At 44.0% G+C, this 24,324-nt stretch overlaps 1 protein-coding gene across 3 annotated transcripts; it reads left to right on the top strand.

The window, feature by feature from the left end:
* The first annotated feature begins 453 nt into the window (after nucleotides 1-453).
* zgc:158766 (uncharacterized protein LOC100009641 homolog) lies at nucleotides 454-24,292 on the top strand. 3 transcript variants are annotated; one of them, XM_062399577.1, is made up of 24 exons: nucleotides 454-666; nucleotides 5,337-5,534; nucleotides 6,525-7,752; nucleotides 10,985-11,182; nucleotides 11,667-11,790; nucleotides 12,699-12,792; nucleotides 13,341-13,427; nucleotides 14,020-14,136; nucleotides 14,487-14,585; nucleotides 14,842-14,984; nucleotides 15,166-15,304; nucleotides 15,418-15,540; nucleotides 15,659-15,823; nucleotides 16,286-17,157; nucleotides 17,472-17,721; nucleotides 18,096-18,185; nucleotides 18,967-19,191; nucleotides 19,383-19,553; nucleotides 19,661-19,838; nucleotides 19,946-20,062; nucleotides 20,683-20,955; nucleotides 21,724-21,962; nucleotides 22,894-22,955; nucleotides 24,060-24,292. In XM_062399577.1, exons 1-23 carry the CDS (start codon nucleotides 598-600, stop codon nucleotides 22,936-22,938), a joined length of 5,244 nt encoding a protein of 1,747 aa, XP_062255561.1. In that variant the 5' UTR covers nucleotides 454-597; the 3' UTR covers nucleotides 22,939-22,955; nucleotides 24,060-24,292. The 3 variants fall into 3 exon arrangements, with proteins under 3 accessions (XP_062255561.1, XP_062255560.1, XP_062255562.1); XM_062399576.1 differs by having other exon boundaries at nucleotides 21,691-21,962; XM_062399578.1 differs by lacking the exon at nucleotides 22,894-22,955 and having other exon boundaries at nucleotides 21,691-21,962.
* Nucleotides 24,293-24,324: the final 32 nt, after the last annotated feature.

Below are 24,324 nucleotides of genomic sequence, written 5' to 3'. Positions count from 1 at the left end.
CCTAGTCCATTTGTATTGCCGGGACAAAGAGGGACCATTGTGGCAGGAGGGGGGTGGAGGGGAGCTGCCGGTGGAGGTAGGGGTGCAAGGGGTCAGGGGGGGCAGAGAGGATTTAGTCAGAGTCCGACCCCTGCTGGGTGGAGTGTTGGGGGCTGAGGCGGTGGGGGTGTGCAGGTCAGGTAGTGTTTGTGTGTGTGTGTGTGTGTTTTTTCTTTTTCTGAATGATGAGCCTGAAGTTGCAGCAGTTTGCATTTATCCAGCTGGAAGAGGCTTCAGTAGCAGAGCAGCAACAGGGCGGGGGAGGTTATGCCAGAGAGAGGGACTGAGGGAGGGAGGGAGAGAGGGAGGGAGGATGAGTGACGGGGAAGTCAGCGCACTGCCTCTCTCACGCTCCGACAGGAGTTTAGTCTGCTCCAGCTGCCAACACCACAGCACACTGAGAGAGAAAGAGAGAGAGAGAGGGGGACCTGTTGATATGCACAGCGATGACTTACTGCAGCACTTACTGCGTGGATCATACATTGGATTATAGCGCTTGGAGTTGATGACACTTACTTATTCATTGAAGTTTTGGATTTCTTCTCTCCGGGTTTCTAAATGCTGTCACTGGGCAAAATGCACTCCAGAGCCAAGTCCCGGAGTTGTGACAACTACCTGAGTATAAAGGTACAAATGGAATTTTTCCCCGTTATATCTTTAAGGGGGTTTCTTTGAAAGGCTATTGTTTGTCTCAGTGTGTGGTGTTTTCCCTCTTAACCCAATTATTCATTTTTCTTCTGTACTGGCTGTAAAGCTGGCTTCTCAGGAACCTTCAGTGACTAATGTGTCTTATTGTGCCCATTCAGAGGATGGACGTTCGTAATGCCTCCACGTCTAGACAGCTGGTATTTTTGACTTCTGCAGCCAAAACATCGCAGTGCATTAAGTGAGGGACAAGGAAGGACAATGTGTACACTGATTAAGGATTATTATGTTGGTCAATACACACGCACACACTCACACACACACACACACTCACACACACATCCATTTATTTTCATTTAGTTCTGACAATTTCATGGCTTTATTTTCTCGAGGGAATATACTGATGGTCAACAGTGATTAGAGACAAATGTGCAGTCAAGCTGAAAACTAAACAGTGAAGTTTAAGACCAGATCTCATTGATAATGTGTGTTTTCATTTTGCCATCATCATCAATAACAAGCTGGTATCTGGGCAAAACGAGTGAAAACACGATTGACGCACAATTTCTTATTGCTTGGGTCAATGAAGTGCACGAGTTTGTATCCGCTCTGATAAGTCAGGTTTCTTTATCATCCCCCCTCTTGTTTTGGAATGCATCCTTTCTATATTTACCCCTGCGGAGGTATCAACAGACTTTGTTAGTCTCCTTTGTCTCTGCTGTCGCTGCTCATCACTGCTCTGATTGGTTGAGGGCATCCATTCACTCTTTTTACCCCCTCTTGTTTGGATTTCTTTTCGGCAGAGACCCCATCATATGTGTGATTGGTGTGTGTATGCAGTGCATCTATCTGTTGTCCGGTGTGTGTCAATGTGTGTGTGTGTGTGAGTCAGGGCTGCTCAGGAACAATATCCTGTCAATGTTGTTAACATCCTGAGGTACAAAGTGATTAGTTGCCTGCTGTTGACATAAATCAAATCTTTACGATAACTTTAAGCTGCACCAAATTTCACACACTCATGTCAGTCTTCTTAATATCCATGATTACCTTTTCATCAAGAACCATAGGGAGTCATTCCCTTGGAAATCTGTGAAAATCTGAAAATGCCCAATATTTCAATGAAGAAAGTGAAAAATGATTCATCATCATATATACGTTTAATGGGTTCTTGCCTGACCCATATCACATCCTTCCAAGGTCTGTGGAAGTCTGTCCAGTAGTGTTTTTGCATAATCCTGCTAAGTAACAAACAACTAAACAAACAAAAAACACTGATACTGTTGCCTGATGATTAGCAGAAGTATTTCTCTTTGCTGCTGCATTATAGTCAGGTCAAAGGATGCAAAGGTAAATGATAGGGAATAAAAAATAGGAACCTTTGTCTGTACAGGAGTGGGTGGGATACTTTATCAACCCAGGACTTCCATTATTGTCAGGGTCAAAGTTTATCCTCTGAGATAACATTTACAAAAGTAACTTTTTACATCATCATTCTAATATTCTGTGGCTGTCGAGTGGAAGAAAAACTGTTGGTGTGTGTGTGTGAGTGTGTGTGTGTGTGTGTGTGTGTGTGTGTGTGTGTGTGTGTGTGTGTGTTCAGTTACAGTTCAGTTTGAAGGAATGCATCTTAAGAAATGCACGTGTCTCATCCGAGACTCTTGTGTGGAAGCTGAAGTCAGATAAAGGATCCGCAAACTGCACTGATTACTTCTAATAAATTGAATTAAACACAGGAATGTTTTGATTGCACAGGAATCTTTGTCTGGCATTGTTAGGTGACCTTACTTGGTTATCCCCCTCTCTCTATAAATAATATACACCGTTACGGTTAAATCTATCGGGAGTTATTCGTACAGTGTGCGGATCCTGTGTCTGCCTCTGCCTCTCCTCCTCCTCTCATAAGATAGGATTTCTACTGGTGCAGATCAAAAGCGGAATCAGACAGCGGGTACTTTACTGAGGTCTCTCTAGCTTCCTTTGTTGGCGTCCTGGCACCTGGCAGCAGGGCAGGTCTCAGCAACCTGTGGCCTTTGTCATCCCGCTGCCTTTCAGGCTGTTTGCAGGTTGGTTAGTGGGCGGCCTGTATCCAGGCTCCAGGGCTCTCCTGTTACACTCCCCTGGTGGCTTCATGCTCCACTGGAGGCCTGGTAGGCAGCGCCTTTTGTGTCCCTGACCCGCTTAATGTGTCGGTGACCACCTCGCGCTCACTCTCTTACTGTCTCTCACTCTTTCTTTCTCTGCGATGAACCCCTTCCCCCTTTTTTCTCCCTCCCCCCCCCCGACTCTGTTTTCCCCCTCCCTCTTCCACATGCTTTTATGCTGATTCGTTTTGGAGAGGGCACCCGAACCCACTCGTTTAGCTCACTTACTCGCCCCGTGCACCTCTTGAGCAGCTGGTTTACTAAGGGCTCAGACAAAAGTGTCCCACCTGGAGCACCGAGCCATTAATTACTCCCCTGGCCCTCCATCAGGGAGGCAGCGCGCTCACAAAGACCTGGCATCGGAGAGGGTGGGACTTCCCACCCTGCCCCGGTCCTGGCTGGGGTTCTGAGGCCAGACACACACAACAACCATACACACTGCATTCCTCCTGGCTCAGAGCGGATGGGAAGCTCAGCCCTGGCAGCTCAGCTCAGTCCCTCTGCTGAGACCTGCAGATATGCCTCCCGCTGCCCAGGTGACACTTTATGAAAATGCTGCCTGACGATGAAGAGTTGAGTGTAATATCATCTCCCGAGGGATGATATCACACAAACTATTGTTCGGATATAGTTGCTGTTTTTTTTTTCATCTTCTTGTGTAGCATTGAATGACGTGGGCTGCAACTCCTGTGCAACAGGTTCAATAGAGTTTGATTTATGATTGAGCTCAAGTTGATGTTGAGTAATTGTCCTTCTGAACCTTCTTTCTGTCACTGCCTTGGGAACCTGAAGAGAAACTTGCTAGCCTGTCCTAACTATGTAAAGAGGGCTTTCCTCCCATTGTTAGCTTTCCTCCAATAAAACACCATGTTATTCTTCTCCTCCCGGCTGTAACAGTGACTAATGCCCAGAGACATTTTTGTCTCTGAAAGCAGGCGGACTGCTAATGGAGGTGGGCGTTTTGTTTCAGGGCATCAACACTGTACGGCACATACCACTTAGAGAGGCGGAGTGCACAATGAGAGCCTTGTAGTGGAGCGGTGGCATGTGTACCAATGCACTGAACTGTACTCGCTCGCCTCTAATTGATGGCGCTGAGCTGCTTAGATCAATAGGACAGATCCTCTAAAGGGTGAAACACTGGATGTCTGCCAGGCTCAGTTTCACCAAAGCACAGACGATCTCTCCATTTCCAGTCCTTGTTCTTTTGTTCTTTTTTTTTAACACACTTTTATTGTCATGCAAATGCAGCGTACACATTCAAATCAAAAGTTAGCTACACCCTCAACGCCCACGTCCCTCAGCGTGGTGCACAGTTATCACAGTGTTGGACTTTTCCTGGCATCGCTATCTATCAGCTTGGTTATCGTCTCAGTCAGATGTCTCTGACTCCAACACTGTTGTGTTCCATTCGAGGAAGGACAGATAGGGGAGGGATGTTTGGCCTTGGGCTCTCACCGCTGAGAGGAAGGTCGGAGTCTGAACTGCGAACACAACTAAAAGAACAGGTCAACCACAACCACGACCACTATAACCACTAATGTCCCGACTCATTTAGTCACAAGTTGTATCTTACAGTATCAAAACATGTCATCCACTGTTGCCCACCCCAGTCATGAAGGGGTCAGAGAACGACATGGTTGTTATTAGAGGATAGGGTTGCACCGTTCTGGCCAGAGTGGAGTTCATCCTGGACTTTCCAGTTGGGCTGTTTGTGTCCACTGACGGTGACGTCACTGTGACCAGGTGTTTCCCCTCTTACTGATGGAAAGACCATCAGAGCTGACATGTCATGTTTCCTGTCATGTTTCAATTTCCTCACTGTCAGACTAAGTGGAATCATTCCTTATAAATACAGGGAATATGCAGTTGCATGTTTATCTAGTTGAATTTATCTAAAGTAAGCAGATGCTTGTAATTTGTATAGTTTTTGAGGTGTATCCTGTTAATACTAAGAAAAGTGGTGACTTATCTGGATCATTTGACTGAAAACCTTCAAATGAAACAAAGAGAGGAAAAAAAGAGAGGCTGCATAATGTCCACATGGCAATAACTTGTAAATTAGTTGGCGTTTCTCCAAAATCAAGATTTTATATAGCACCAAATAGATATGCCTGATTTTTGTCATCAAGATCCAAACATTATTTTCGCTCTATCTTGCCGCATCCTTCCACCACGTTGCAGGATAATCCATCCAGTAGTCTTTACGTAATCCTGCTAAATGTCAAACAAATAAAACCTCCTTGGCATGGACATCGTAAAAGCACTGAAATGGTTGGCACACCCTTTCATGACAAAATGAGGAAGAGGAGAAAAACACACAGATTTGGTGTGGTAGAGTTTGGTCAGGTGCACCCCAGCTCAGTTTGTTTTAAGGTCTAGCCTCACATGTCCAAGTTATCATGTGGTGTGTAGTTTTCTTATATCTTTACGTGGCTCTGAGCATTTACTGCGGCACAAGCTCGACTTGATCAAATATTTAAATCTTACATTTTCTCTCCTTTTCTTCAGGACGCTGAGTCTTTGGACAACTGTATCCAGAACACCTTGTCGGCCCTGTACCGCCCCTTCACTGCCACAGCCGCCACTGTCCTCTGGCAGCTCTTCAGCGTGGTGGAGAGACAGTACCGTGGGGACGGACTCCGCTGCCTTATTGACTTCTTGCTTCCTGCCAAGAGGATTCTGCAGATCATCCAACAAGAAACCTGCGTGAGTAGTTGATATCCCTGACATGGCACCTGAGGTTAAAATGGTAGATTCCAAGAACGCTCACAGGGATTTGTTTGAGGCACAACACAGTCGGAGATTTAGCTGCTACCAACTGACAATGTTCACTGTATCAGGACACGTTAACTTGTATTTTTCCAAATGCCTCAAACAAGGCACAGTTCTCACCTTGAAAGAAAAACAACTAGAGTGATAAGACAAGATGTTTGAGAAGGAAGAATGTGAGAACAGTGCTACAGAAAGTGAATATCTCTGCTATATGGGAAGAGGGAGCAGAAGACGGAGACAGAGTAGACAATTGTTCCAAAAAACAAGTTGAAAAGTCGCCATCGCTCTTTGAAAAGGGACACAGAGGGAAACTGTGGTCTGTCATGGACGCTTGTGTCCAGAGTGAAACTCAATATCTTCTTTCAAAAGCTCTGATCGCTGTGGGTTGGGGCTCTATGACCGAAGCACTGAAACTTTATTCCTCTGTATTCATCTCTGTGGTGATTTCACTGTGACGATAGCCATGGAGCAATAGTATCAGCTGAGTCTAGCCCCTGAGAACTGCCCGCTGTGCATGAGAGTCTTTGTATCGCAGGCAATACGAGAGGCTTCAGAGGAAGATCACATCCTCAGCCTCAGCCTTGACTTTCATAAGCGGTGAAAAAAAGTGGGCCCTTGAGCGGCGTATCTTTGTTTCCCTCCCAGGGTCTTTTTTTTATGCTGTCACTGTGAAGATTTGTGTTGCTGTTGCTGCGAAACCAGGCCTGATCAGACAGGTTTTCCTCTCTAGTCGAACAAGCACTGACAGTGATTCATCCAGCGCGTTCCGTGACATCTCCACTCTCCATTAAACATGTGTTCTGACACTGTTTTGCAGATGTATTGAAACCATGCAAGGTGCACCAGATCCGAGCTGTGACACAGACCGATGATAATAATGTTTTGTGAGAGCGGCTACTGACGGACTTCTCTGTTTTCTCTCAGGTGAGGTTCAGGGGCTTGTTGTTCTATCATGAGGGGTGGCCGCTCTGCATCCACGAGAAGGTCGTCCTGCAGCTCGCCCCTCTGCACAAGGTCCGTCTAAAGCAAGGAGACTTCTACCTGCAGATCGTTCCTTTGGGTCGCAAGACCGCCAAGCTCGTGATAAAATGTTTGTCAGCCAGTGGGCAGGCCATCGCAGAAATCCCCATTGCAGAGAGCATGTATGGAAGCGTCTTCACAGCTGAGTTCTTGCAGAATGTGACACGTGACCGAAACCTGCACCCGCTACAGACCTGCCTGCTCACCACCGGTACCACTGTGTACAGGACGCCGTGGAAGAACGTGGTCAACCCTCTGTTCGTCAGCAGCACCTCGGACGCCATCATGCAAGCACGATGCAGCAGGGTGGGCTTCCGCGGCCAACTCAGCACCTGCAGCACGAGCGGATCCACGGGGACTCTGGACAGCCACCGCAGCTCCAGAGAGTCCCTGCACTCTCAGGGAGCTGACTCCATCTTCTCTGAGCCCACCTCGCCAAGCAGAAACCACATGGACCCCAACGGAGAGAGCATCAGTGCAGCGGACACTGCTACACCCATCATTAAGATCGAAGGATCCACTGAGGAGAGTGGGATGGGACAGCGGGGTGAGGACACTGGGGGGAGAGGGAAAGGGTCCAAGATCCTCTCTCCTAGCACGGACCTCAGTAACCCAAGTCCTCGACGTCGCCTCCCGAGGGATTCTGTAGCTTTTGAAAGCAGGAGACTATTCAGAAAATCCTACATGGAGGCCTTGCAGAACCCGATGAGCCTGGGGTCCAGCTCTGAGTCGATCCTGGAGGAAAGCCCTGAGCACAGCCCCGGGCCCAGAGAGAGATCAGGGACAGCAGGCGGCAGCCCCGACACCCGCATCTCCTCGAGAGAACACTTAGCGCGCAGGCTGGGTGGCCGAGGCTGGCTCAGCGGCGATGACTCCAGGCCCAGCACACCTTTGCTTTACTTACAGAGGGGGCTACGGAGCGCAGAAAGACGAGCGGATCGTCGATCAAAGTCACTGGAGAGGACTAACAAGGCAGCACAGGTGAAAGGGCACCGGGAACGATCCTCCTCCGGGGGCTCAGTCAACATATCACCCAAAAAGCTAATGAACGGCTACACTCTACGTTTTGGGAAGCTGGACGTGGAGGCAGCTCTCCCTGGTTCTGAGAGGAGAAGCAGCAAAGAGGAGTCAGGTGTGTAATGCTGCACTGATGTTCAACCCTTAGTTATCACAACGTACAAAAATCACACTGAGGTTGTGTTAAAGTATTTACCTTGTGTGTTTGTTCAGTGAAACATGCTCAAGCACATTAACTCGACAAATGTAAACATTACTTATTACAACATTAATACTACCTGGGGTACCTAAAAATTCTATTAAAGGTGTATCAAATAAAAAATAGAATGACTTTAATTAAATCAACTGCAAGCAAAAACAACAATAACAGTTTATTCATTCCATTCTATTGAGACTGATCATCATCGATCAACCCAATGGCTGCTGACTCCAGAACAGATTCTTCTGGGCTTTTAGTCAGTTTAAGCAGACAATGAAATACTGTATTTACCATTAACTCCTGTCTGAAAACTGTAGATCATACAGTATATGCTACATCTCTTTAGTTTATTTTTATTTTTACTTCAGGAAGTGTCCAAATGTATATTTCCCTCCTTTAGAGAAGTTAAATGACTTTCCCAGATTCTTAAAAGCATGCTGTCCCACTTTATCAAATATGATTGATAATGTAGGACAACTAAAGCTTTTTCTTCATCTCAAGGCATACTTTGTTGCTTCAATATAGAAAAAACAGAAATATTGTCTTATTTATGACAGATTTATATCCTTAACATTTATCTTTTTCAAATTCCTATGTCACTGACCTAGAATTCACTCTTCTTTAAAATCTAAATGTGGTCCATAAAGACAATTTTGCATCAGAAAGATATTTTTAAACAAAGTGATTTAGTTTTAGTTTCACAGAAGCTTGACATGTTTGGCTCTCTCACGCGGTGGTTGAATCATCCATCCACAGCTCATCATTTATCACTTATCAAATAATACAGCCTGAGGGTGTGAAAACGAAGCTTCACTCTTATTAGCCAGACAACAGTGGTTTGTCATCAGGCTGTGAATTTGCGCCCTGCAGCAGGAAGTGGTTACAACAGTGCATCGGGTAGATGGTCCTGGAGTTTCAGCCGAGACAGCTCACGTCTCTGCAGCATTAACTCTGTCAGTGGTGACAGGCTGCTTTTCAAAGCCCACACTGTGTGTGTTTTGGCAGGTTCGGGAGACAGGTATCGCCCTACTCTGGAAACAGAGGTTTTATTCACCACCCTGTGTTTTCATTACCACTGTCAGTCTGTTTTGTTTTTTTGTGGTTTCATACTGAAGCTCAGGAAATCAGCAGTGTGAGAATACCACAGGGGGAATCTCGCTGTTTTTACAAACCACGGCTTCTTCCGTCAATTGAAATGTGTGAAAGTGGATCATAGCTGGTTCTATCCAGTTTAATTTTTTTTTTAAACGCACCATATATTTGCTTATTGTAAGAAAACACCACCATTCAGCAGTACAGTAGTTTAATCACATCACGGTTGATAAGATGACCTCACAGGGGATTGTATTTCAGCAGGTTTCCCACCACGACATTTCAAAGGCAACAAAAGATCCTGTAAAACCTATAAAATAACCACGGGGACCCCCGCATCCCACAATGAGAGGACCCTACACTGTTATTGAGGCAGGGGGCTGCACTGATCCCCGATGTGTTGCGTCATTTACAAAAGTTTCCTTTGTGAACCAATCAGCCACCGGGGATTGACAGTAAATGAATAAGCCTTTCAAACTGTGCATATGTCTTTGGAGAATCCTTTCACTCCAGAAACACGAGACTCAGACTCACTCCAAAACTCTGCAAGGGTCAAATTACTTGAGTCGAAGCAGCAGCCAGTGCAAGTTGACGGCCTTAAAATGCGTCCAGCAGAGTGCACAGAAAACAGACTTTCACACAGGGCCGTACTCCAGAGGCTTTGCTCTACTTTTGTCACTTCCTCTGAAAACAAAGCAATTTAGGAAACATGCAGCAAACACAGGCCCGGCCACACAGTCGCACAGGAAATGCACTGACTGTTGAAAGACAATAGAGTCTGAGCTGGGTGGGTTTACTGTCACAGAGCAGAGCAGAGCGGGGCAAGAGGCCTCCCACTGTTTCAAAAGTCAAAACACGACAGGTGTCCATCACTCACTGAAACATACAGGGGCTTGCTTATGACTGTGCTATATTCTCACAAGTTCAAACACTAAACAAGTAAAGGCATTTAAACCCTATTCATTTAAATGGACAGATCATTGTTTGTCTCTGTGTGTTGGTCATGCAATAAGCTGATGATCTGTCCGGGTTGTACCTCACCTCTCACCCAATGTCAGGTGGTCCGGGCTCCAGCCCCCCCGGCGGCCCGCAGAGGATACACAGTATAGATAATTAATGGATGTTATAAATGTCCTCAATTATTCAGTTTTCATGAAGGGTGATATATAAAGCAGCAAAGCTTAACATTGAAAACATTAAAACCTGCGGATTCAGTTTTTTTATATAGCTATGGCTATGTATATTTGTTCTATTAAGCCTTTATTGATTGAGCAGTTAAACATGAATGGGGAAGAGGCAGCTGGGAAGAGATTCAGCAAAGGGCCGGATCGGAACTAACCTGTGGCCGCTGCTGCAACTCAACCCTCCATACATGGTGATCAAATAATCATTTCAGTCGTTTTTCAAATGCTCTAATATTGGGGCCCAGTAGGTCACCTGGTTTAGCAGGCTCCTCAATTATGGCCTTTTTAACTTGAGGAATCATCAAACCAGTCACTGTTTTAATCAGTGATTTGTTGCAGCTCTACTCTAAACTGTGTAAATCATTTTACCTCAGTTGTTGACATTCTGCCTTGGCCAAGGCCCAGTGAAGTAAGCCCCATAGAGGAAACACAGATACTATACTATGCGTGATGATTTGCATGCTGTGTTGCTGCCTCAGGAATCGGATCAAGTGTAAAAAAAAAAAAAAAAAACATGGTACCACTTGGGAATGTCAGGGGCAGCTTTCCAGTAAACAGAGCCTTGCGGTATGATGGGCAGAGGAGGAGGAGGTGAAGATATGAGGGTCTAATAACAACCACAGTTTGCTGTGACTCAGGCTGACTAAACACCTGGTCTTCATGGTGAGTCATTGCAGACTCACTACTAAAGCACACCTCTGCTACCTCTCGTAAACACTTGTCTCATGAGGGCATTTCGCTGAGGTGAGAAAGCACTGAGGTGAAAGGAAACGTCTAATTTCTATTGATTGGTGTGTATTTTTGGACAATGTGCGCTCAGTAGATATATAATTACAATAACTTGAGCTCGCTGTTTGTAATCATCTCCACAGGAGAGCGTGATGAGGGCATCGGCAGTGAGAGCAGGCGGCACAGTGCAGAAGAGTCGCACAGTCCTAAAGCTGCCAATGGGACGGCCCTCAGTCCGGCTTCAGCCTCCAGCTCGCCATGTGACGGTCACTCAGCTCGGCCCAGGCTGGGGTCAGAGGTCAACCAGGAGCTGCTCGCATCGGGCGCCGTGATCCTGCCAGGTAGGGGACAAGTGACGCTTTCACTTCCACTTGTCAGCTTGTTTCACACGGTAGCTATTAAATAACAAAATCTTATATTACTCTTTAAATAGAAATAGAAATTGTGCGTAAAGCCGACATGGATGAAGAGAAGTTCCCTTTTTCTCATTGTTTTTCAATATAATTTGGTTCATTTCAAGACCAACACAACTGAACATTGCCTCCTTTCCATTGCTGATAATATTTTAACCACTTTTACGAATCAACAATTCCTTTTAAATCAGTATAAACCACATGCTAAACAGTTTATGCTTATTTCTTGTTAATAGTGTGTTAACAGAACTTTCAGGTGCTTTTTATTTATTTTTTGCCTTAAGCTCCCATAAATGTCTTATCCCAGTGGGACGGTAAAGTTAACCTGACACTGTGAAGATGAAGCGAGCGATAGTGGACATCTGCAGCGCGTGTTAAGTGTTGACCCCCTGCCGGCCTTCTCTCTTTCCAGGAAACAGAGATCGTGGTGGGCGGGCGGTGCTGCAGGTGTGCACGCGAGCTCAGGTGTGGGCAGGTGAGAGCTGCACGGTCAGTGACCTCACCTGTTTACTGGGCTACTACCACTCCACACTGCGGTAAGTTTCACATACTTAGCTTTTATTGTCGTTTACCCCTGAGGTGAACAAAACCTCCGTCCCATCCAAAATACCTTTTCTCTTTTTCCTCCAACACTTCTATGCACGATTAAAGAAGTGGTAAACCCTCTTATAAAATAAGTTTTTAACAAAAGAATAAATTTTACATAATCATGTAGATGTCAAATGATGTAAGGGCATTTTAACCATTTATTAATACACAGTATTTGTCAGCATTTATCTTATGTAGTTTTGTTTTATCTTATTATAACTGTGTTTTACCTTGTCGTCAGTCATCTATTTATATAGCAGCCTCACTTATTGGTACTTCACACTTATTTACAAATACATTAATTAACAGTTAGAACTAGGCAATGCATGTTATGACGCATTTATTCAAAGCACATATATTGCTTATAAATGTTGCTTTAAATATAAATCAGTTTTTTAATAGGCATAGGCATTGAAAGGAAGAATTAAGAATCATCCATTGTCTGTTTCAGAAGGTTTTCGTATAGGCATAATAATAATAATAACGCTGGGGGAAATTTATTTGTACAGCATCAGCTAGTCAAAGTGAAGTAGCAAAGAGAAAATATCAAAGTATATAATAGAACATAAATAAACAATGAAATAAAATGAAACAGAAAATATAAAAATGTGCATAGTATACACAATATAATATTTGGGGAAGAGGTGACTGAGATGAGTTGTCATACTTTACAGTTTTTCCAAAGCAGTAAAACCAAAACCAAACCAGTGGACTTTCACAAGAGTCTCACACACTGTCAATCCTTCTCCTCATTAATCAGGGTGCACTGACACCTTAGCTGTCCAGATCTAGTATTGCATGCAGTCCGTTTGTTTTTGCCAAAGACGACACTCTAACTTAAATACTTTGGTTTCAGGAAAGAGAGGCAGGATCAAGGTCTGACTGTTGTAATAGACAGCAGGAGGCAGCAGCCGGTCCCAGCTCTGTTGTCATCTCTGTCTGAACTGCAGGTGAGTCCACAGTGGAAAATATGTAATTACCCTCCAACACGCCCTAAGAGGTTTCAGGCTGCACTCAATCTTTGTCGTCTCCTCAGCTGTAATGCAAGGTCTCTCTCTCCCTCTCTCTCCCCCTCTCTCTCTCTTTTTCCACACACATTTTCTACTATTCCATCTCGGAAACAGTTTAAAAAAAAAAATGGTCAAGGAAGAGCCCAAGTTAAATGTGCAGTGACTGCACTTAAAGACATTTTTGTGAAAAAGGCTGCCCTCAGGGCTCCTGTGGAGAAGCCTGTGCTTACTTGTCTGTTTTTAACCACACACTGGGAGCGGGGTTGGCTTCAGCCGACTCGCTTAGAGACATGTCATCATGTGTATGATGATGAGTTGCTCTCTGATGTAAGACTGGTAATTCTGCAAACCACGACACACACATTAGACGTCTTTTTAAATGTCCGTTTCACAGTATTTAGCTGTGCACCTCAGGAAATACACGTCTTGTTGTTTTTACTTTTCTTCATTCAAGGAAACTGTAAAAATGGCATGTGTATGTTTTTCAGGCTTTAGTACCAAATGCACTTTACTCGGTTCTCCTCTTGGTGGAAAAGGAGGCAGCAACTAAACCTGAACGAGACCTCAACCTGCAGGTAAAGAACACTTTTGTTATAAGATGGATAAGAAGTATTTCAAACACTCAGTACAGCGCATACCTCCACCAAGGTCCAACAGTCTCCTTAAGAATCTACATTTACTGGATCTGGATTATTATTTGGATCTGCACACACTCGTAAATATCAGTCCCCTTAAGACTCTTTCATCAAGATCTATGAATTTGTCTTTGCTATACTATACTATACTATACTATACTATACTTAACTATACTAAACTATACTATACTATCTGTCAATGATAAAGAAAGTAAAAATAGATTCCTGGATCTTCCCCCTAATCCAGACAACAAACAAACAAATAAACAAATGCAGATAAAAACATAAAATAATGAGTGCAAGATGTTAGTGGATAACATAACGTTCAGTCCATTTGTTACTGGATTCAGATTGAATGAATCCTCTCTGATTCTCATTGCTGTTGGCCATCAGGGCAGATATTAAGGAGAGCAGGAACTGGACTCATTTTAGTCAAAGTTACTGGATCTTGGAGGACGGACAGGAGAAACACGGACTGACTGTGTGTCTGTGATTGTGTGTGTTATGTGTGTTTTTGTTGTTCTCGGCACAGACTGAGACGCTGTCGTCTCTGAAGGCCCTGCTGAAACACATCGACCAAACCCAGCTCACACGAGACTTGGAGGGCACCTTCCACTACGACCACAACCACTGGATCCACTTCAGACAGGTGGGTGTGACGGAGGGGGGCCGGCCGGTTGCCAACATCAAAAACATACTGTATTTGAAAGCTCACTAAAGAGCTTTGTGAGGGTGGGGTTGGTTTTTGAAAATAGTTTTGATGTATGTTGCTCGGTTCCATAGGAGAAAAAAGTTAATTATACTAATTGCTAGTTTTCTAAGGTTATGTATAGGTTCAAGAAATGCCTGTGGGCCAGTCGGAACATGATCAGTTAGAGATATGGAAATGTGACTATTTCCGCGACAGGGGGGGAACAGTGTTCAACTTTTCTTAATTTTGATGTAGAGAATTTACAGTTCTGACACTTCTAATTTGATTTCTTCGTCTGTCTCTTACAGAAAATTGAGCCGTTTGCCAGCAGTTGTAGCGCAGCCATCACGTCCCTGCAGGAGTCGATCTGCACCTTGAGCAGCAGCGGCCACATGAAGACCTCAAAGGTCAGCCCCAGCCCCTGTGGCCTGTCTGGACCTTCTGATTTATGTGCCTCTACTGACACACAATGGCTCCCTGCAGGAGCAAACTTTTGAGAATTTGTTGTGTGGTTAACCTTCATGATCTTTCAGTCCAGTCGTGATCTTGTCGGGACCTTGAAAGGATGTTGTTCTGAAAAAAATGTCAAGAGCCTATTCTTTCCTCTGTGAAAATGTAATAAATCGTATATCATTAATTTCCCTGTTCACATGTTTGATTCAGGAGGTGTCCGAGGTGATGGAACAGCAGAGGCGTCTCATGAAGTGTGTCCTGGATGACACGCGTCTGAACAGGCTGCGGCTCGAGGGAGGAACTGTCCTCGCCCGCATCAGGAAAGACGAGGCCTGTGAGAATGAAATCTACAGGTAGTGGACCGAGAGTGGATGGACTCTTTTTCTTTTTCTGATGAGCTCACTATGTACTCCTGTATATTGAAGACCCTTTAAAGTAGGGGTTAGCGAAAGAGTGGGTGATTTCGGACACAGCCCAAGACTTTTAAATGGGTAATACATATTGTGACCTTTGACCCTTTTGTTGTTCATTCAGAGATGCTGTAGACACGTTGAATGCACTGTACAACCAAGTAGATGAAGAGGTCCATAAGCTGGTGATCCTGTCCAACAAGTCTCAGAAAGAGTTAGAGAGCCTGCTGGAGGTGCGCAAGTTTGAGGAGCAAACGCAACAGGTGACCTCAAACTTTACATCTCTCCCTATGTGGTCACCTGTGCCGCAGACAGTCTCTGTTCTCAGTGAAAAATGTGTCAACAGATAACATTGACATTTCCTTTCTCCTCTCAGATCAAGCTCTGGTTCAGTGTGGAGGGAGAGAAGCAACTCGTACCTCTGGAGTCACTGACTCTGTCTGTGGCCAAACTCAAAGAGATGAGAGAGAGCTTGGAGCAATTTGTGTCTGAGTCTTTGGTGAGTAGGCCGAGATGCAGATGCAGATTGACCTCATTGGTGGAGGCAATTATAAGACCTATCCTAGTTGTTTTTATGTCGGTGTTGAATCGTTTTCGTTTTCTCTTGGTACTGACAGCACCAACAGAGACATGGCCTGAAGCTTGTGAAGGAGTCTCCAGAGTCTCTTCCAGGCTCAGCTCTCCTCGACTTCAAGCAGCATCTGGGCTCCATCCTGAGCAGCGTGGAGCGGAGGAAGACGCAGCTCGACATCCTGACCAACCTGCACGAGTTCTATGACTCAGTAAGTATTATTTTCACGTCAATGTTTAAATTGTTTTCCTATTAAAGCCACAACACTCAACGATTTCTGAACTCAGACACACTATGGCTCTCTAGCTTCTTCCAAATCTCGTCTTAAAATTTATTTGAAAGCTGCTGAAATGTTTGATTTATTTATACAGTTTTCATTTGTTTTATCTTAGTTTTAACGCTTCCTCTTACTCGCCTTTATTTCTCTGTATTTTATTTTTTGTCTTCTCTATAAGCACTTTCTAGCATTTTAAAGAAGAGTGCTATTTAAAAGTGTATTGTTATGATGATGATGATTATTATTTTCATTTTAGAATTCAGGATATTCTCTAATGCAAAGTACTTTAAAAGTATCACAAAAGAAACATTTCAATTTAGGCCTAAAAGCTTGATTCTAATCATGGCTTTACTATTGTGCTATAGTATTATACCTGTCACTCTTTCATATCTGTAGGCAAACCAGTGGATGAACCACTGTCAGGATTATTTCCATCACCTCAGCCTGGACACTGCAGGTGCCACCATTTCTCCGCCTGTGGTGGAGATCCTGCAGGATTACTGCACCGAGGCATCCAAGTTCTCCATGGACAACTTCAGCAATCTCAACGACATGGTGCTCTCCCTGGAGAGTCCTCAGCAGCTGCAGCAGTGGAACACAGTGTGGCACCAGTGTCAGCAAACCAAACAGCAGCTGGAGGAGACTTTGGCCCGAGCCACGGTGGCAGCGCAGACCTCCACGGCTGCAGACACGGAGGCTCCTTCAAAGGCTGAAGACAGACCGATTGGCGCCACCGAGCGACGTAAAGCCAACGGTGGTGTGATTTTACCTGGAGCGATTACACTGTTGACTTTTGAGGATATCAAGCCTCATTCTGCCGGGCCTTTCTCCAAAAGCCCGTCCAGCTCCATCTCCTCCTCCTCGCACTTCACGTTCTCGCCCGACAGCGACAGCAAACTGAGGCAGAGCCCGTCCATGTTCGACGACACCGACAGCGACTGCACCATCGACTCCACCATCTCCTGCCACTCGGAGCCCGTCTACACAGGGGCCGCCCGCCTGCGCAAGCAGCCGATGAAGAAGATCATGAAGAAGACCTTGAGCTACGAGCTGACGCCAAGGGACGGCAGTCACTCAGATGTTAGCCACATTCACGGCTACACGGGCGTGTACATCAAGGGTTTGGAGGTGGCAAATAATGTGTCAGCAGAGAAGAAGCTGCAGAGACCGGATGTGACGAGCCCTGCGTTAGGACGGAGCCGCAGCATGTCCACGCCGTCCAGGGCTCATACCAGACACAGTGATGGAGACGGCAAGAAACATAGCAGGTGAGGAAGAGAACCACAGATTCTTAAAGACCCACTCAATGTACATATTCAATAGGTTTGTGAAAAAAAAAAAAAAAAAAGGATTTACCTTGTGGCTTTAAAATGGCTTAAAAGTGACTCTACACCTCCCTTCTTCTTTTCATGACTGGTATTCATGAATATGTTGATATAGCCATACTTCTGCTCCATCTCCCCACCCAACAGCTTGTGACATCACAGACCTAAGAAACCAATCCTGAATATAAATAGCATCACTTAATTCCATAAGGAAACCTTCTTACTCCTGCACCCTCCCGTGTCTTTGTGTTTACCAGCAAAGTGCAGCACATCATGGATGAGATGATCTCCACAGAGAGGGAGTACGTGCGCTCGCTCAGCTACATCATCGAGCACTACTTCCCCGAGATGGAGCGGCTGGACCTGCCGCAGGACCTGCGGGGGAAGCGCAGCATCATCTTTGGCAACGTGGAGAAACTGTGGGACTTCCACAGCCAGTACTTCCTGAAGGGGCTGGAGTCGTGTGCTCACTCGCCGCTGTCCATCAGTAGCTGTTTTCTCAGACACGTGAGTCCACGCCTTCTCAGTCAATTCGCCCTGAGGCGGCACGCTGACAGCTTGAAAACAGCTCTCAGGTCACCGCCACTGTAATGATGTGTGTATCTGCTGTTAGTGATGTTTCTTAAAACAAGCTAATGTGATGTTTCCAGTTTAGGGACATGGTTTCACTGTACCACACCGTCCCATTAGCATTTGTAAACACATGTATTTAGGTCGCTTGTCATCATCATCATCATGTGTAAAACTGGTAGGAGAAGTCCCACAGTTACATTTACAGCTGGGTCAGAGCTGAATCATTCACAGTGTTTGTTAAAGCTTATTAAGATGTCAGCATGCTTGTTACTGTGGTCAGTGTTGTAACTTGTTAATCTTGTGTGCAGGAGGATCAGTTTGGAATGTATGCCCTCTACAGCAAGAATAAGCCCCAGTCTGATGCTCTGCTCAGCAGCCACGGCAACGAATTCTTTAAGGTGCGTCTGGAAACCCGGGATCTGGTTACATTCCTCACATCATCGCTGGGTTTGAACCGACGTGTTGTTCAGGTTCAGCTATAGAAAGGAAGGGTTCATATCACAATGTAGAGAAGCGTCACTCTCTCCAGGCCAAAAACGAGCAAATCCCTTATATTTTCATTATTCAGCACTTCTCAGATCATGAACAATGTACACATCAGAGTTTGAGCAGTACTGCCACGGCTGATAATTTGAGCTTGTATATGTTTGCCTGAACTCCAACTTCATTTCACATTCCAAAGACATGCACCTCATGTCTGAAGACTCTGAGTTGCCTGTGATTATGAATAGCTGTCACTATGTCAGCCCTGCGATTCGCTGGTAACTTTTTGCCCGATATCAGCTGGAACACGTCCACACAGACACAAGGGAAAGATGCACACTCCACACAGAAAGGCCTGAATCTTGGTTTGCTGTGAGACAAATGATATTGATAAGTCTCTTTTTCAATTATTAAATGTACTTCTTAGTTCCTAAATTTTTCTAAATAAGCAGTTTTAAAAACTACTTTGTGTTACTTTGTTATCTGTTTATCTGTAAATTCATATTGGTAATATATTATCATTGTATTTAAGTCTTTATAATGATTTTGATATCAAAATCAGTTTGAACACAATACCTCAAACTGCTTAAAAACAGAATTGACCTGCACCTCTCACCACATTTTCAATATTTGCAGATAGCATTTTTTGAAAACCAATAACAGCACAGCAGTAATCCTCACTGTGTGTCCCTCCAGAATAAGCAGCTGGAGCTGGAGGACAAGATGGACCTGGCATCCTACCTGCTGAAGCCCATTCAGAGGATGAGCAAATACGCCCTGCTGCTGAAAGACCTGATAAAGGAGTGCAGCCAGAGCCAGGAGCAGGAGCTCAGTGACCTCCGCACCGCAGAGGAGCTGGTCAAGTTTCAGCTTCGCCACGGCAACGACCTACTGGCCATGGACGCCATTCGGGGCTGTGATGTAAGTGGCAATATGTGAACCACGAGCTGCTATTATGAATGGTCAGCACCACTTAAAGAGGACAGAGGTCATTAAATCTATTTTGGAGCTGGAGGTCATCTTGTTATGTATACAGTAGTGTGAGGTCAGAGCCCCGTCAGGAGATGTATTGTTCTCTGTCACGCATGTGAACTCTCATGTTTCCTCTCTAGGTGAACCTTAAAGAACAGGGTCACCTCCGCTGCCAGGACGAGTTCATCGTCTGGTGCGGACGCAGGAAATACCTTCGCCATGTCTTCTTGTTTGAAGACCTCATCCTTTTCAGCAAGACCAAAAAGATCGAGGGAGGATATGACATCTACATATACAAACAGTCCTTCAAAGTAAGAATTTGTTCTTTGAGGAGGATTTTTTTCTTTTTTGCCAGTTCAGTTTGTGCAGTGACGGATCATTTAGTGCAGATATTAAACAAACCTTTTTTTATGTTTAGACGGCAGAGATCGGTATGACTGAAAACGTTGGTGACAGCGGCCTGCGTTTTGAGATCTGGTTCCGTCGGAGGAAGTCACAGGACACGTTTATACTTCAAGCCAGCTCCGCAGAGGTCAAGGCTGTGTGGACGGCCATTATCGGCAAGATCCTGTGGAGGCAGGCGCTCCGAAACAGAGGTGGGTTCTTCTGTCAGATTACACCCATTTACACAAGATCATTGAATATGATTCCTCTTTGTACTTTTATTGACATTTTATCTATAAAGATGTATTTTTTACTTTAGAGGTGCGAATGCAGGAGATGGTTTCCATGGGGATCGGAAGCAAACCTTTCATGGACATCAAACCTAGTGACGCGGCGATCAGTGACAGATTCATCGACTATATAATGAAGGGGTCAGGTGAGTTTTCTTCTTAGTTTTCTTCTAACAGGAGTACGCAAAAATGTGTGATTTCCATGACATTTTGTGAAGGGGCGGGGCATGACCAGAAGAAGAACCCTTTAAATTTTGGTGTGGGTCCAGATCAGGGGTTGGATCCAGGATAATTTGGTTATTATTTATGGATCTTGTTAGGCCTTAATCGAGGTCTGCATTCTACTATCTTCGTAGTTTACATTTTAATCTCTTCCAACTTTCTTTCCTCTAATCCACCCTCTCGCTCCAGTTTGTGTTTCTCTGAGAGGATGCAGGTCTTAGTGATTCATTTACCTCATAATCAGACACACACATTTTTTCTTTGCTGAAACCTCAAAACGTGGCGCAGCCTTGAAGGTGCTTTCATGCAGTATTTTGAGGATTTTATTATAGTAAACATCAAAGGTGTAATCTGACCCTTATTGAGCTCTGTGTGTCATTACAATTACATTATTTTCACATTGCCTTTCATGGTTTACCAGAGCTCCTGTAAACAGAGATCCACTCCTCAATTATCACCATTTAAAACCACAGGCATTGTTCAGCCATTCCTGTCGCTGTTCCTCGCCCACGTGACCTCACCGTGTTTCTCTCTCCGCTGACAGAGTCCAGGACGCGGGCTTCCATCGCCGTGCCCTCGTTTGAACACTGCGCGTCCATCAAGAGACCCCACTCCACCATCTCCAACAGCAGCACCTCCTCCTCCAGCAGCCAGTCGTCCTCCTCGCTGCTGGGCTCGCTCAACCTCCACCTCTGCAACTCACCCTCTCACCCACTCTCACACCCGATGACCAGTGTTCCCTCCTTTGCCCAGTGGCCCTACGACTGCATAGAGGAGGACGAGCTGGAGCAGGACACTGGGAGTCAACCCTCCATGAGTGAGTGTTCCGCTTTATTATTAAAGAGTCAGATTATTGTATGTGTGTCTAATTGGATTATTTAAAAGGGGTAATTATTCGATAAATAGATATTCAGGGAGAAATTAATATTTACAAAATGCAATTTTCCCCATAAATACTGTAGATTAACCACTTCTTCATTTCTGTGTACATAATCTGCAGCTCAATTGTGTTACTGGTTATTCCTATCTTCTTCTTTATTATTGAGAATCATTTATTATTTAAACCGCTATAATAAGTGTCATCTCACACCAGAAAACAACTTTTATATCTGTGGGGAAATCGAAACAAGGTGAATAAAGATGGTCTATATTTTTTTTTTAAGATTTATATAGGTCAATAAAAGAAAGACCCTTTAATGTCTTCAAGAGAACTGCTCTCATGAATGTTATCTGAATGAAAAACACGTACAATGTTGTTATTATTACACATTAAATAAAAAGAAGACAAAAGACTAAGACTCTAGAATAACATAGCTAAAGATTTAGTTAACTTCATACAAAATCATGGTATAGTACAAATAAAACAAGAAAATGCAGTTTTAAAGGCTGGATTGTTTAAGTGTAAATGTGGATCATTTACACTGTGTCTTTTTTTATGTTACCACTAGAGGTCGCCAAAGTCTCAATTCCATACATAAGCGCTGCAAGAAAACATGAGAACAAACGTAGTGACTGTTTCCTTAATGGCGTTCTGTGTTTTTGCTTGATCCAGAGTGTTTGTCTGCTTCTCTGTGTTGTGCAACAGTCACTGAGAGCTCAGAGACGTCCTCCCGGTGCACGTCCAGTGAAAGTGAAACAGGACTCGGTAGCCCCAGCGTTCCCGGGCAACCCGATGTCGTCATAGACTCCTACAGCCACAACAATAACAACAACGAGCCCCCCTCTTTCCTCTGCTCCTCCACACCTCCCTCCATCATCACGTCTCCCTCGATATTCCAGAAGGACGAGGACCTCCAGCCACAGGGCACCAAGTTCATCACAGCAGTGGGTGTTTGATTCTCTCTCTCTCTCTTTCTCATTATCGTCTTACGATCCAATGCTGATAAACTGCTGATGATTCTTTCACTGTTTAATATTCTATATTCTGCCCCACTGATCCAATGAGTCCTACGTGTTCATATGTATTGTAATGTGATAATTGTCAGTTTATTTTTAGCTGTACTTATTAAATTGACAACTAAATGCATTTTGCCCCTGATATTCAAGACTAACTGTATATATTGTAGACACAAATATAATTAAATAAACTAGAATGGCACTGAGTAGAACTCAAACCTGCACCAAGGCCCAACAGTCCCTTTAAACTCAGTCAAGTCGATCTAAACTGTACACACTCAGAAATCAGTCCCATTAATTTCTTTATTCTAGATCCACGAAAGAAATTCTGCAGTGTTAAAGAAAGTGATAAACAATTATTGAATTCGCCCTCTGATCCGGATCGTCACCAAACATTCGATTGGATTATTTCATTGTATTGCATCCCTCCACCAAGTTTCGTGGTAATCCGTCCTGTAGTTCTTGTGTAATCCTACAAACTAACAGACAATTAAACTATAAATACAGAAACTCCTTGCTGGAGGTTATGAAGGGGGAAAACAAACATTTTAAAGCCTGCATATAACCAAGCTTTTACTGTGATGATTGATCTTAAATATGTAAACACGTGAAGGGGTTTTCTGTAGACAGAGAGCAGACGTCATCTCGTGGAGTAAAACACCTCAAAAGTGTTACACAAGTCTCTCACCAACTAAGCAATCTTCTCAGCAGAAGTGGTCAGACTCTGGTCTAAGGGAACTCATCGTGTTTATGATCAAGTTATTGTGGACTGCAGTTTCTGAGAACTTAAAGGGAAGCTGTTCAGAATAGCTGACGAGTCGTTGCACTCACAACTTTTCTGCTGTTCTATTTTTGCCAGAGCAAGACCTGTCATGTAGCAGTAGGCCTCTCTACTGTGGTCTGACTGAGAGCTTTAGCTCAGTAAGTAACTGGTGTCACCAGAGCTGACGTATATATGTGTGTTGTTTCCTTCGCCTCATTAACAACCGCGAGGTGCCTCCTCTGAATACTAATCTGTGTGGAATGTGCTGTGTGCTGCATGGCCGTGCGTCCGGACCGGCTTCCAGGGCTCTTGTTTGTTTTTTGGAAACTTCTGGCTCTTCCTCCAGTTTACCGTGGGAGTTTTCCGCCTCCTCTCTCTCCTCTGTGCATCCATGTTGAGATGAGGGTGAAATCTGTGTCGCTGAATATTATGAGTTTAATGTTTGTTGTAACACGCGCATGTTCTGTCTCGGCCTTTTGTTATGTGTTTTTTTCTTCTTTTGAAATGCATTTTGGGTGGAATGTTTTGGAGTAGGTGGATTTTATTTGTTTGAAATGTTCAAGTTCTTTATTGTGTCTAAGGATAAAAAATTTGTTCCAGATCGAGACACATGGTTAGTCATAATATTCTTAGGGATTAAAATACACACACAAAATAACATGATGAACTGGAAAGTGTAAGAGATTAACAGAGAATGTCTTTTGTTGTAGGACCTAAATGGCAATACAACATCCAGTCATTTTAAGCAAACTTTAACTGCCTAAACGTATGACACACTGTAAACAGTAGAAACATGACTTGTTTCATTAACGTTTAGATTTGTATTATTAAGATCTTTTTCAGTAAAGCAACTTTCCTGAATTTCCAGTGTTACTTCCAAGGAAACATATTTCAATCTCCAGTAAAGCTATTTTTCCATCTTTTCATTTATAAATTACATACTAATCTAAACATAAGCATTTCCTTTATAGCAATGTTATCTATTAAGAATGACATCGAACATGCCGGTGGAACACAATCTTTTTTTGTACCATGATATATTTTTTTATACTTATCTAAAAAAATTCATGTCATCATTCAGGGAAATTCTAAATATGTCTTGTGTGAAGCCATTTTACAACATGAACGTGTTTAAAATGGCCGTTACTTTGACTCACATAAATATTGCATGGGGACTCAAATAGAGGTGTTCTGTGCTGTGTGTTGTGTTGACCTGTTTATTTGCTAAAATTTCCTGTTTTTCTTTTCTTTTCTATTCACAGCTGTGACGCCCTCACACAGATCACTACCTGATGCCACAGCGGCTCGTATATATATCCAGTGTCCAGCTCCACAGCACTGAGACTTTAACGGATGAAGCTCAGTTATTACAAGATATTTCATGATGTGATACTGTAAATTGGAAATCAACACATCATGCACATTGTCATGATGGTACGTCAGTGGTCTGTACATTTGTGTTTAATGAGCTCTAGATAAGAATCAGTGTTAATATTGTAGATGAGTTTTTTATTATGTATTTTACAA

This window comes from Platichthys flesus, chromosome 11 (assembly GCF_949316205.1).
Source record: "Platichthys flesus chromosome 11, fPlaFle2.1, whole genome shotgun sequence".
Taxonomy (NCBI): Eukaryota; Metazoa; Chordata; class Actinopteri; order Pleuronectiformes; family Pleuronectidae; genus Platichthys; species Platichthys flesus.
This window is presented reverse-complemented; position numbering and strand designations above follow the sequence as displayed.